Genomic DNA, 13,568 nt, shown 5'->3' on the forward strand with positions numbered 1-13,568 from the left:
GGGTTGTGTGGGCCATGCGGGCATGTGTCTTCATTTCTGAAGTCCATGACCACAGATGACTATGGGCTTGTCCCTCTGGAGGATAAAGGCCAGAGCCTGACTGAGATAATGTCCCGGGGGTGGGGGTGGGGGGACAACCCCAGGGAAGTAGGGCAGAACTTACATTTTATCAAGAGAGAGAAAACGGCTGGGGCGGGGAGCTCAGGAAACGCTTGATTTCACATCCAGTGATGGGCCAGACGGTCTGAAGTTTGAGGTGGTCACATTTTGACAATATACATTGAAATGTGACTCCAGCATTGGCCTTTAATAACTTGGGATCTCCCAAAATGTGTTCTAGGGACACGTATGTTTGAGAACCTGTATAGTCTCTCCTTCTACAGGAGCACCGTGATTAAGAACATTAAAAAAAATTGGGGAACCTGGGTGGCTCACTTGGTTGAGCATCTAACTCTTGGTTTCAGCTCAGGTCATGATCTCATGGTTTGTGAGTTTGAGCCCCGCGTCAGGCTCCATGCTAACAGCTCAGAGTCAGCTTGAGATTCTCTTCTCTCCCTCTCTCTCTCTCCGCCTCTCCCCTGCTCACTCTCTCTGTCTCTCTCTCAAAATAAATAAATACACTTTTAAAAAAATTTAAAAAACAAAAACAAAAAAAACCCCAACTTGTTTATTAACAGAAAAGTTGAAACGCACAAAAATATAGTATAATGCCCCCCATGCACCTTCATCCGCTTCAATTATGAACACATGGTCAATCTTTTAATGGTATGTTAAAGGCTCTGAGAAGCCCTGTAACAGAGAAACCTGTTCAGTCTGGTGTGTCTCAGACTTATTTGACTACGACATCCTTTTTCACCTACCACTCAAAAACTTTAACTTGTTTTTGTGTATTGAGCATGGACAACATGCCTAGCCTTGTTGATACAGAAGACAAGGGGCTCAGCCAGAGGGCACAGAGACGAGGGACTGTCCCCCAGCCCTCAGAGCTCACAGCCTGAGGGAGCCAGACAGAAGCAGGGCGGAATGGCCCTGGGCAGGGTGGGGAATGGCCATGAGTGGATAGAGCGAAACCGCCTGCTGGAACCCAAAAGAGAAAGAGACACCCAGGGGGAACTGGTGAGTACAGTGAGAGGTTGGTGGGTTAGTCATCTAGCATCAGTGAGTGGGTGTGCCAGTTAAGCTTCCCGGAAGCTAGGGAGTGTGTGAGCAATGGGTGGGGGGAATCATTAATAGGCAAGGGTTGGGGCTGGATTAAGTACCATTCTCTGCTGGGATTTCTTCTCTGGCCACCTCCGAAGGCCACTGAGGGCGCTGCTTCCTCTCTCTCCCAATCCCGTGTGTGGGGTTGGGTGAGTGCAAGGAGCTGGGACCTGCTGAGATCTGCCAGGAGAGTGTGTCCCCACCCACCTCAGGAGCAGGTCCTACCAGCCCAGCCCAGCTCAGAGCAGGCAGCGGAAGCCACAGGGAACACAGGTATGGGGGTGTCACGGGGTGGGGGGGGAGGGGGTTGAACCTCGTAGGGGGCACGATGGGGAGCATCCCTCCTTCAGAGTGGGGTTTGTGGGTGGGATGGAGATGAGGGTGGGCCATGGGCCCTGGAAAACCTCTTTGAATAGAGTAAAAAGCTAAAAGGGGCTGCCTCAGGCAGACAGGCCTTTTGGGGCCAAGCCAGGGGAGACAGCCACCACGCTTGGCACACCCAGGAGTGCCCCCTCTGAAGTCTGAAGCCCCTACACTGGGGCATCTTGGGGGAGATGTGACCTCCCCTTCACACTGTAGGCCCCCACCATTATGCTGAACGTTGGGCTTCCCACGGCCACTTAGGAGGGCTCTCTGGTGGGGGGCGTCCAGCCCTTCCCCACCCTCAGATAAAACTTAACCCCCCACTCACCCTCCGAGGCCGGGCCCTCTGCTAGATGACAATGAACTCATCTTATCGGACTCCACTAATGGGCTCACTGGCACAGATGTGTTCTCCTAGTTATCCTTCCCAGCTAACCAAGGTGCGTTTTAACGGGGCTTTGAGAAACACCACCTTAACCCCGTGCGCTCGTCTTCTATATGAGAAGATTAGATGAGATGGTCTCTAATGTCCCTAGAATTCTGATAGAATGTGACTCATGAGTGGCATGAAGGGGATGAAATTTCAGATATTGAGCACAGGTGGGGGAAATATTTGAGGGTCAGCAAGGCCTTATGATACCCTCGTATCATACTACTAAGGGCAACTGCCTACCTATTACCTGTGTTTGGGGCAGGGGGACGTCCCACCAGGTTGTATCTTGAGCTCCTTTTAGGCCGAGTAAGTCTTAGACCCAGGGGGAGATGGAGGTAAGGATTGGGGGGAAAATAGAAACTCACTTATACCTGTAAGCCTCACTTCCCGGGAGGCACCAGAGCCCAGCTCCTGCTGTTTCTGCCTAAGGCTGTCAGCCCTCTCTAGCCTGCTGCCCTCTAGCCTGTGCCCCAGCCACATAAACGCCTTGTATGCCCGGGCACCCGGAGAAGGAGGGGACGGGGGAAGCCGGGGTGCACAAATGCCTCCCGAGGTCAGAGCAAGGTCAAAGATGCCCAAGGGCTCCAGATTTCTCTGAGGGGGCAGGACCGCAGGACCCACCCAGCCCCCAAAGCAAGGGTAAGATGCATATAGACTACTCCTGAGTGTACGGCCGTATAGGGCTGAGCCGGTCTGAGTGACTTCTCCGGATTGTAACTTTATTTCCTGTTTTTCCAGCTCTTGAAAGCAGGGTGGAGGGAGATGTGCAGGTGGTGAGGCGACATCCACACACAGGGGGAAACGAATTACTGAGCTGTAGGCCACCTTTGCTTTCTGCTGTTTCCCAGAGAAGAATGGGAGACAGGAGGTCAGAATACCCAGGGAGGGAGAAGACGTGGCTGAGAATGATATCAGATGGCGAGGCCGGCGGGGGGGCGGGGGGGGGGCGGCGTGAGGTGGGGGAGCGAGGAGGAGGGATGATGGAAAGAGGACCCAACTCCCCCCTGGAGGCCTGTTTCTGAGGCTCTTCTCCTTGAGAGGAATGTGGCCCCTCGGGTAGGAAGAGGCTGTCCACTGAGCCTGGCGACACTGTACTATCTCCACACCACAGACCCCTCAGATGAGCACGATTCATCTGTGTCCTCCAAGCAGCTCCAGGACAGAGCTTTTCACAAAGCCTTCAGACTTGGTTAAGCTTCTGGAGGCTCCAGCATAGTTTGGACACGTTGGAGGAGCGCGAACATTCAGGTAGTAAGAGGTATAATTTACAATTAAGCCTGTCTGTGGGTAAAGGGTACATCCTCCTACTGCTGCCTGCACACAACAGCAGAAGTGGACTTAGCCGACAGGATGGTCAGAACCCACACCGTGTAGGGATGGGACACACTGGCTGGCCATGACTCCCAGCTGTGGCCTCTGGCATCGAAAATGAGGTTTGGGGCTATTCTAGAACGGATCTTCCGGGGCAAGGAGGAGGAGATCTGAGATTCCTTCTTTTCGAACTTCTGGAGGATGTGAATTACTAAAAAGAGGAGACAGAGAGAGCAAGGCATTTGGTGGATATGCAAGAGGGACAAGGGGGGTGTGCACGGGGAGTGTGGCGGACAGGAGGAGTCTGGACAAAGAGGAGTTATTTCTCTTCCCCGCCCTGCCCCCATCACTGTCTGGGATCACCTATTCCTTTCTCTTCAGCCCTCTCTGCATGGCTGGTCAGCCACCAGAAGGGTGGATAGCACGGGCAGGTTGCGTGGAGAACAGGGAGGAATGGCCATGACCTAGCCTCCTGACCATTTTGACTCACATTCTCACTTCCTGCCTGGCAGAAAATAGCTCTGCCCCTCTGGCTTATCTCAGCAAAGAGCAGCGCCCAGCCCAGCTCAGAGGGCAATGGAACAGGTCCAAGAGGACTAGAGGACCTAAGGAACCTGGGCCTTGGATGTGCCCACGGGAAGCTGAAAGAGACCGAGGGAGGAGGAAAGTGGCCGTCCACGCTCTGGTGTGTGAGTGGTGTGGAGGGCGGGTGGTGTGGAATGGCCAGTTCCCGGGGCCTCCATATGCAGGGTCCCTTTTTGCCCCTCAGCGTCTTGGCCCTGGGATCTATTTGTGCACCTCTGCATGGGTATGTGCTCCTGAGGCTGCCTGACTCTGTATGTCTGGATGTGTAAGAATATTGTCCCTAAGGCAAGGGCTGGGTCTACTCTTCCTCCTCTGGCCCAGTTGTCCCGTGCCTCCACACATGCACATACTTGTGTGGGAGAGGGTGTGGGCGTATAGTGATTTGTACGTTACGAGGGATCTCGTGTGCACATCTCCTAGTGTACCTACACCTCTCTGTGTCCTTGGCACATGCACGTGTGCGTAGTGGTATGCTTGTTACCACATCCGTGCGTGTTGAGGTTACTAAGATTATGTGGGCCTCCCAGTCCCTCCTCCTCTCTGGTGAAACGGAGCCCCAGTGTTCATTTTTTTTCTGGGGCAGCTGCTGTTTTTGCTTCCTACGTTTCCCCCACAACCTGACCTCTTTCTCAAGGCAGGACTGGGGAGAGATCCTGGGGCTGCCCCTCCCCCCCCCCCCCCCCCCCCCCAGCTAGAGCCCTCCTTCCATTTCCTGTTTGCCTTCTTTTTGGCAGTTTTTCCCATCTTTGCCATCTGGCCTGGCACTGTGCCCATTCAGCTCCACTGACAGGAGCCCCAGGGAAGCAGGCAGATGGGGTGGGGACCAGGGCAGGGCCTGGCAGCCTCTCAACACCCAGCTTGGGCCATTGTGTGTGTGTGTCTGTTAGAAAGGGGTGACTTTTTGACAGAAAGGACTTCTCCACTTTGGAATTCAGTAACGAAGGCATAACCATCTGCTTTATGGGTCTCTAACTGTACCTTTATTTTATTTTAATTTTTTAATGTTTATTTATTATTGAGAGACAGAGAGACACAGAGTGTGAGCAGGGGGAGGCGTAGAGAGAGGGGGAGACATAGAATCTGAAGTAGGCTCCAGGCTCTGAGCTGTCAGCACAGAGCCCGACGCGGGGCTCGAACCCACAAACTGCGAGATCATGACATCATGACCTGAGCCGAAGTTGGTAGCTTAACCAACTGAGCCACCCAGGCACCCCTCTAACTTGTGCCTTTAAGCAGAAAGCTCACCTAGTACCTTATGGTCTCTTTAACATTGTAACTGTTATTGACAGAAATACTTGGGATTCTTGGAAAATAATTACTCATTCACTCATTCATTGTCAGGCATGTGCCTCCCAGTTGTAAGAAGCTATTGATTCTTCAAGCAATGGTTCAGAATGATAAAGTGTTACTGTAGTTATAGTGTAAACTGTTTTTGAAATTTTAATGTAGGCTGTTCCTGAACAGGCCTTTTAGGGACATGGTCCTTTACTAAGTGAGTTTAGACACGTGGACAAGATAGGAGTGTGATAAGAAGCGGTTGACTGACTGATTGATACAAAAGATATTGCAGCAAGATTACAGGATAGGTGGATATTGGGGGTGGGGAAGATTTCCTTCCAGAGGGCCAATGACTGTCACAAGGGCCTGCTAAGCAGACTGAAGTGTTAGTGAGCTTGGGAATAAAGCGATGGAAGATAGGGCCCCACCCAATGACCTTACCATCTAGGTGGGGATAATGGAATCAAATAAACACACATAAACAACCGGAGGAGTCAAGGCAGCAAACTAAGTGCTTAAGTAGGTAAGAGGACATCCTAAGGAGGGGCACACTTGTGTGTGTGTGTGTGTGAAAAACAAGAGGACTCTGTTACCAGTGTTTGAAAGTCGAGAAAAAGTGGGCTATTAAAAAGTATATATTGCACCTGGGCAAATAAGGAAGTAAACACAATTTATTTGTGGGCACAGATTTCTTTTTTTCTTTTTCTTTTTAATGTTTATTCATTTTTAGAGAGACAGCATGAGCAGGGAAGGAGGCAGAGAGAGAGAGGAGGACAGAGGATCCGAAGCGGGCTCTTGCGCTGACAGCAGTGAGCCCGACCTGGGGCTCAAACCCACGAACTGCGAGAGCATGACCTCAGCTGAAGTTGGACCCTCTGCCGGCTGAGCCCCCTGGGCGCCCCTATGGGCACAGATTTCTCATGGGCTAAGAGACCAAGTGCTCCATGCAACATGCGTCCTCACATCCAACCATCCACTCTTGTTGCAAGCAGCGGGGCAGCTTGGAGCTGGGTTGGAATCCTGAGTTTGAATGCCAACCGGAGCTCTAGAGCTTCTGTTTTCCTTTCCCGTAAAAATCAGGATGAACCCCTAGCTCAAAGGACTGTTGGAAGGAATAAAGATGAAGCGCCTAAAATACCCCAGGATGTGGCGGATGGTCAGTAAATGATCGCTAGCAATTTTCACGCAACATGTATTGAGGTAGTGGCTCGGACTACAACGATGACTAAGTCCCAGTCCGCAGCCCCCCCCTCCAAGAGCTCACAGTCTAGTGGGAGGGGCAGACCAAGAACAGCTAATTACAATACAGGTGGGACACCCAAGGGAAACCTGTGCACAGAGTGGAAGCACCTGTGAGGGAAACTACAGCTGTCCTGTGGGGAGGGAGGGAGTCAGGCAAGGCTTTCCGGAGTCCTAAGAAATGATTGACTTTGCCAGCTGGGGAATGGGAGGCAGAGCACGTGCAAAAGGCATGTGCCCAATTATCATTAGCTTGGTGTGACCAGAGCAAAGAAGCATGGAAGCGGGGGGGGGGGGGCATGGGTCAGGGAAAGAGTCTCATTTCATTTGCCTTTCTGTGTGTTTCATCCCCCTGTAGTATTTTTTTCATTGTTGAAATGGGTATTTTGCAGAGGAAACGTTTATTTCCTTTATTCTACGAGACCTCTCACAAGTCTTAAACTGCTGGTAGTCGTAGTTGGGGGGAGAACAAATGAGCAAAAAACCCACAAGAAAACTCTTAGAGTCAGGTTTACAATTTGGTTCCATGCAAGAAGTTAAGCAGTTCCAGGGCTCGTGGCTGGCTCAGTTGGTGGAGCACGAGACTCTTGATCTCGGGGTTGTGAGTTTGAGCCCCATGTTGGGTGTAGAGATTACTTAAAAATAAAATCTTAAAAAAAAAAAGAATTTAAGCAGTTTCTTTTGAAAGGAATAAATCCAGTATCTTGGAATAATTGCTCAGGGTCTCCAGATGGCCCTGCTCCCTCAGATGGCATGTGGACCCCACGTTCACCAGCATTATTCACAATAGCCAAAACGTATAAAATTCCAAGTAACCATTGCCAGATGAATAGATTAAAAACAATTTATGCATATATTATTCCGCTATTAAAAAAAAGATTGCAATTCTGATACGTACTACAACATGGATGGACTTTGAAAACTTTATGTGAAGTGAAATAAGCCAGACAGAAAAGGACAGATACTATATGATTCCACTCATATGAGGAACCTAGGATAGGCAAATTCAACACCAAAATACCAACTAATCTATTTTTAAAAATGGGCAGAGGACCTGAGTAGACACGTTTCCAAAGAAGACATACAGATGGCCAGTGGACACATGAAAAGATGCTCCACGTCGCTCATCATCAGGGAAATGCAAGTCAATCTCAAAACAATGTGATATCACCTTACATTTGTCAGAATGGCTGGTATCAAAAAGACAAGAAATAAGAAATTCTGGCGAGAATGTGGGGAAAAAGGAACCCTCTTGCATTGTTAGTGGGAATGTAAATTGGTCCAGCCACTCTGGAAAAGAATATGGAGGTTCCTCAAGTAATTAAAAATAATTTACCGTATAATCCAGTAATTCCACTGGCTGGGTATTTACCCAAAGAAAATGAAAACACTAATTCAAATAGAGTAGGCAAATTCCTGGAGACAAAGTAGAATAGAGCTGGAGAGAGTGTGGGGAGAGAATAGGCAGTTATTATTTAATGGGTATAGAGTGGTTTGGGATGATGAAAAAGTTCTGGAAATAGACGTGACGGTCACGCATCATTGTGAGTGTACTTAATGTCACTGAATGTCACAGTTAAAACGGTAATTTTGAAGTTCTGTGTATTTCAGCCCCCTGCCCAAAAGATGGCATTTGGGGGTTAAAGATGGAGGAGTAGCTTCTGTGGCATTAGGACATTAAGGAGGGTGGGATCCTGTGACCATGTCCTGTCCCTCTGACTCCTCTACCTCCTGGCCATATCCATTGTCCACCAGCTTTTGCCTGAGCACTGTGGCTGCTGTGGTCTGCTCTCTCCAGCAGCCTCAGCAATGCCCTTGGTACCATCCTCGCCCCACTGTCACGCTTTCTGGACTTAGGGTCCCCTCTGAACCCTCATTAAAACAACACCTTCTGGGGCACCTGTGTGGCTCAGTTGGCTAAGTGTCTGACTTCAGCTCAGGTCATGATCTCGCAGTTCATGAGTCCAAGCCCCACACTGGGCTCTGCTGCTCTCTGCCTGCTTTGGATCCTCTGTCTCGCTCTCTGCCCCTCCCCCACTTGCTCTCTCCCTCTCTCTCTCTCTCTCTCTCTCAAAGATAAAATAAACTTAAACAACCCCCCCCCCAAAAAAAACAAAAACAAACATCCATCCATCACAGACCCCATTTGGGAAGCTCCCTAGTCAGATCCTCCAGGGAACACTTGGAAAAGTACAACCTTCCCCTGCCTGGCAGGACCATGCTGATGTGCGATCCGCCTTTGAGAGCGCTTTGTGTTATTATCCCCAGTTTACGGATGAAAAAACTGAGAGAGGTCACACAAGCTGCACCTCTGACCACAAACCCAGCGTACGCAGGAGCAACTGTGATGTAATGAGTGAGGCTCAGGATTTTGTACTGCACTGGGGAGTTTGAACTTTATTCTTTAGATAACTGGGAGCCAGCAGAGCTGGGGAGTTCCAGGGGAGGTGCTCCATCATAATTCTCACCATCTGACATAATACCTATTTACTTGCACTTTATTATCTGTCTCCCCTCAGTGGAATGTAAGGCAGATGGGGGCAAGCGAGGCCTTTATTTTGTTCAGTGCTTTGAACATGCCTGGAACCTTCTAAAGGCTCAGTAAACATCTGTAGAAGACAGAAAGAAAGGGAGCGATGTTATTTGATAATAACAGCAACCTGTGCACTTTACACATATCTCATTTCATCTAACAACCTCATGACGTAAGGGACCCCCTCTTTTTCCCCCCAGGTAAGGAAAATGAGAGATTAAGTCACTTCTCTGAGGACAAAGCTAGGCAAGCTGGCAAAACCAGGATTTAAACCCTGGCAGTCTGACTCCAGAGCCTGGGCATTTAACCCTGTGCTACACAGCCTTCCTGCAGAAGGCTATTCTGGCCGGATGGAAGGTGGGGGAAAGACCCAAGAGGCCAGCCAAGTTAGCTAGATAAACATTTGTGACTTCTATCCTGTCTTTGCATACTCTTGACTTTGGGTTCCCTTGCTATTCCAGGTCTCCACTGCTGATGAAGCTGTGACCCAAAGAATCCAACCCCCGGCAGCCATCTGCTCCGCAGCCATAGCCCACATTCCCATGCCCTGCTTGCTTTGGGCTCTCTCTGTGCGGCCTCCAGGCCCCGCCCTGGAGATGAACGCGATGCCAGGGTCCTAGTGTGCCTCATGATGCCCCCAGCCTAGCTCCTCCCCACACTTCGGTACGATGTTGCCCAACTCTACCAACAGTTCTGTTCCCTCTGCCAACGGTTCTGTTCCCCCGTGCCCCGACTACCGGCCCACCCACCGCCTGCACATGGTGGCCTACAGCCTGGTGCTGGCCGCAGGGCTCCCCCCTCAACGCGCTGGCCCTCTGGGTCTTCCTGCGCGCAGCTGCGCGTGCACTCCGTCGTGAGCGTGTACATGTGCAACCTGGCGGCCAGCGACCTGCTCTTCACCCTCCTCGCTGCCCGTGCGCATCTCCTACTACGCCCTGCACTACTGGCCCTTCTCCGACCTCCTGTGCCAGACAGCAGGCGCCATCTTCCAGACGAACATGTACGGCAGCTGCATCTTCCTGACTCTCATCAATGTGGACCGCTACGCGGCCATCGTGCACCCGCTGCGGCTGCGCCACCTGCGGCGGCCCCGCGTGGCGCGGCTGCTCTGCCTGGGAGTGTGGGCGCTCATCCTCGTGTTCGCCGTGCCCACCGTCCTGGTGCACAGGCCCTCGTCCTGCAGCTACGGCGGCGGCCAGGTGCGCCTGTGCTTCGAGAGCTTCGGCGACAGGCTGTGGAAGGGCGGGCTGCTGCCGCTCGTGCTGCTGGCCGAGGCGCTGGGCTTCCTGCTGCCCCTGGTGGCCGTGCTCTACTCGTCGGGCCGGGTCTTCTGGACCCTGGCGCGGCCCGACGCCACGCAGAGCCAGCGGCGGCGGAAGACCGTGCGCCTCCTGCTGGCCAACCTCGTCATCTTCCTGCTGTGCTTCGTGCCCTACAACGCCACGCTGGCGGTGTACGGGCTGCTGCGGGGCAACCTGGTGGCGGCGAACAGCAAGGTCTGCGATCGGGTGCGCGGGGTGCTGATGGTGATGGTGCTGTTGGCCGGCGCCAACTGCGTGCTAGACCCTCTGGTGTATTACTTCAGCGCCGAGGGTTTCCGCAACACCCTGCGAGGCCTGGGCACTCCGAACCGCGCCAGGACCTTGGCCACCAACGGGGCTCAGGGGGGGCTCGCCGAACAGCCCACTGAGACCACTTGCATCACCACCCCGGCTACCGCCGAACAGGGGCTGCTCAGGCCCTCCAACGTGGGGACACCCTTAACCCAGCTCCCCGAGGACTCGGCCCTCTGACAGCACATCATGCCATCGCGGGGTCACCCCCACCTCTCACCCCCTCGCCGCTGACACGCATTAGGGTGTGTACATGAGGGAAGTGGATTGGGCACTTGGGACTTCTGGAAGGCAACTCCCGCCCAGAAATGCAGAAAAGAACAAAGTGTGGGGAGCCTGGGAAGGAGGAGCACTGTGCTAATGGCCTTCTTTAATTTGGTGGTGATGGTGAGCCTGAGGCCGACCCCTTCCCCAGTCTCTAGGAAGTGAAGCTGTGAGCTTTCCCAATGCAGAGGCAGATGACTGGATGGCATGCCCTTGGCGTGGTCATGAAACACTCTTGAGAGCTGGGAGATGGAGCAGAAAGTGGGTGTCCTGGATTTACAGCCACCACAGTAGTCTTAGGACCTCAGGTGCCACCCACCCTCATTTCCACCTGGGCTTCCCTTGCCCAGAACTTCCCTTGCCCAGTAAACTCAACGATACAGAGTTTAATGGATACAGACAGAATTGGTTTCCTTCTTGGTTAGTGACTTGAAACAATTTGGACCTGGCACCCAAAGTGGGGTGGTTGGGGGCAGGACAAAACTGTGTGTTGGAGGGTATTTTTTTCCCCAGATCCAGTCCCTGTAGCCCTTTTCACCTTTCTCTGTCCACCCCACACCGCTTTTGAGACTGCCTCCATTCTAGGTCCTAAATTCTCTCTCTCTGCCTCAGGTGCATCATCTAGAATTAAGGAGAAAATTCTTTGTACTTAAGTAGCAGTTCTTAAACTTTGTTCCCAGACCCTTTAACAACTCAAGGATTCCAAAGAGCTTTTGCTTGCACTTTATTCTTTTGAGACTTAGCCATAACAGAAATTAGAACTCACGAGTGTTAACAACAGAAACACACAAGCACACTTTCCATTAGCTGTGAGAGCAATAATGTCATCACATTTCATGAAGCCTCTGGAAAACTCCACTGTATACCTGTGAGAGATGAGAATGCAAAGAACAAATGACATGGTGGGAGAAGCAGGATTCCAAAAATAACTTTGACCTTGTGGACATCCTTAAAGAGCCAGTATTAGAGCTCACGTGTAATTTCTTCCCAGGACATATACATACATTGTTTTTTATTACTACCAGGGACAGGGCAGTACTTGGGCAAATCAATTGCTAATTGTAGTCCAGAAGGCTTGAGGGTTTGCAGGGGATAGGTGGGAGTTGCACACCCAGTGTAACACCACCTTGGACTTCCTGGAGCGGCAGCCCTGAGGTGGGGGTGAACTAGTCACACAAACACTCTGAGGAGGGGCAGGGCTCCTCTCTCCCTGGGAAGGGAAAAAGGAACTATTGCCACAGCCAGGAAAGAACTTTCCAGCGAAAAAAGAGTGCAATGGGAGGACAGGAATAGGCTGGCTGTTCTTTGCAAGCTGGAGGCAAGGGACATGGAAGACTGGTTCATGGGCCACCTACTGTTTTCTTCCCTCTTTACAGGAGTTGGGCTGGGAGGGGTTGCAGAGTTGGCATCTTGAGACTCTGTGTAACTGAGGAAGTTGCTGCCATGCGTGTGTCCTGTATGCATTTCTGTCTCTGTGTCTCTCAATGATGTATGTTTCTGTGTGTGGGAGTGGGGAAAGAGAGATGGAGAGAGAGAGAGAGTAGAAAGAGATTGAGAGAGACAGACAGTGTTAGGGTTTTCCTGTGTGTGTCTCTGTGCGTTTTAGTTTGGAGCAAGCCTTTTGTGTGTCTTTAAGCGAGTGCTTCAGATGGTGATTTACAGGGGTAAAATGACCCCTGGTGGCCAAAGCAGAGAAGTGACCCAGATTCCTCAGTGATAGCTTTCAAGTAGAGCCTTCCACCATCAGGTGCGATGATACAGCCCTGGGCCAGGCCCTCTGGTTGCTCTAGAAGAGGCCTGATGGTTAGCACCTGACCCATCTTGCTTCATCCTTAGGGTTCAAGACCCATGCCCTCCCAGCCCTAGGAGCATCAAACGTGGTTGTATTCCAAAGTCTCAGAACTTTGCCCTACCCAACCGAACTGGATTGAACACAGTTGTTAAAAATTACTTGAGTATTTTTATATTCTGATATGTGAATGGATTCCAAAGTACCAAAAATTCACATAGCAAGCATCTAACATTCTATATAATTTACTTATTTATTTTTATAATTTTTATAGTTTCTTGTCTGTTTCCCCACCCCTTCCCTCCCCCCCCCCCACCCCAGGTATGATGTAAGGTCCCTGGAGGCAGGGATTTTGGTTTGCTTGGTTCTTTGATGTATCTCCAGCATCTAGAACAGCTCCTGGCACAAAAAAAGTGCTCAATAAATACTTGTTGAATGATAAACAGTTGAATTTTGGTGTGGAGTAGTTTATTATCTAGTGGGGGAGCATAGTCAAGTCAGTAACTACCATTCAAGATACAAGATTCAAGAATGGGGAGTCGGTGTTGGCAGTTAATTTAGTTGGCAGTGGGAAGCCCGTAAAGGTTCCTGAGTGGGGTTTTGCTCATTCTGGCAAACAGTGTGGGATAAATTGTAGGGAAGTGAGGAGGGGAATCTAAAGGGAAAGGAAGACGGGTCAGACTGCTGTTAAAATTGTCGAAGAGAAGTGTGACCATAGCCTGTGGAGGTGGATGGAAATGGGTCCTCTCCAGTGTGAAATCTCGGGTGTCTAAGTTCTGGTGGACTGTTTCCCCACATTCAGCACATCCAAAGAGTTTCTATCATGAGTACAGAGAGGCAAGACTAGATTAAGGAGATGTGGCAGGCAGAGGAGGAATGAACAGAAGAACCTGACAAGTAACAGGCTGGGGAAGTTTAAGAAGACCTGTAGCCACTGCCATTTTCACAGAATTCTCCAAT

The 13,568-nt window shown here is 51.0% G+C and overlaps 1 protein-coding gene across 1 annotated transcript; it reads left to right on the forward strand.

Moving 5' to 3' along the window:
* Window positions 1–2,969: 2,969 nt before the first annotated feature.
* On the forward strand, window positions 2,970–13,059 carry LPAR5 (lysophosphatidic acid receptor 5). Its single transcript, XM_019464712.2, is given in 6 exon segments — window positions 2,970–3,244; window positions 3,820–3,992; window positions 9,404–9,736; window positions 9,738–9,776; window positions 9,778–9,846; window positions 9,848–13,059. Coding segments are annotated over 4 exon segments (1,122 nt in total). The 5' UTR covers window positions 2,970–3,244; window positions 3,820–3,992; window positions 9,404–9,610; the 3' UTR covers window positions 10,736–13,059.
* The last annotated feature ends 509 nt before the right edge of the window (window positions 13,060–13,568 follow it).

Source organism: Panthera pardus, unplaced genomic scaffold (assembly GCF_024362965.1).
Source record: "Panthera pardus isolate Hobbes unplaced genomic scaffold, ASM2436296v1 HiC_scaffold_6, whole genome shotgun sequence".
Taxonomy (NCBI): Eukaryota; Metazoa; Chordata; class Mammalia; order Carnivora; family Felidae; genus Panthera; species Panthera pardus.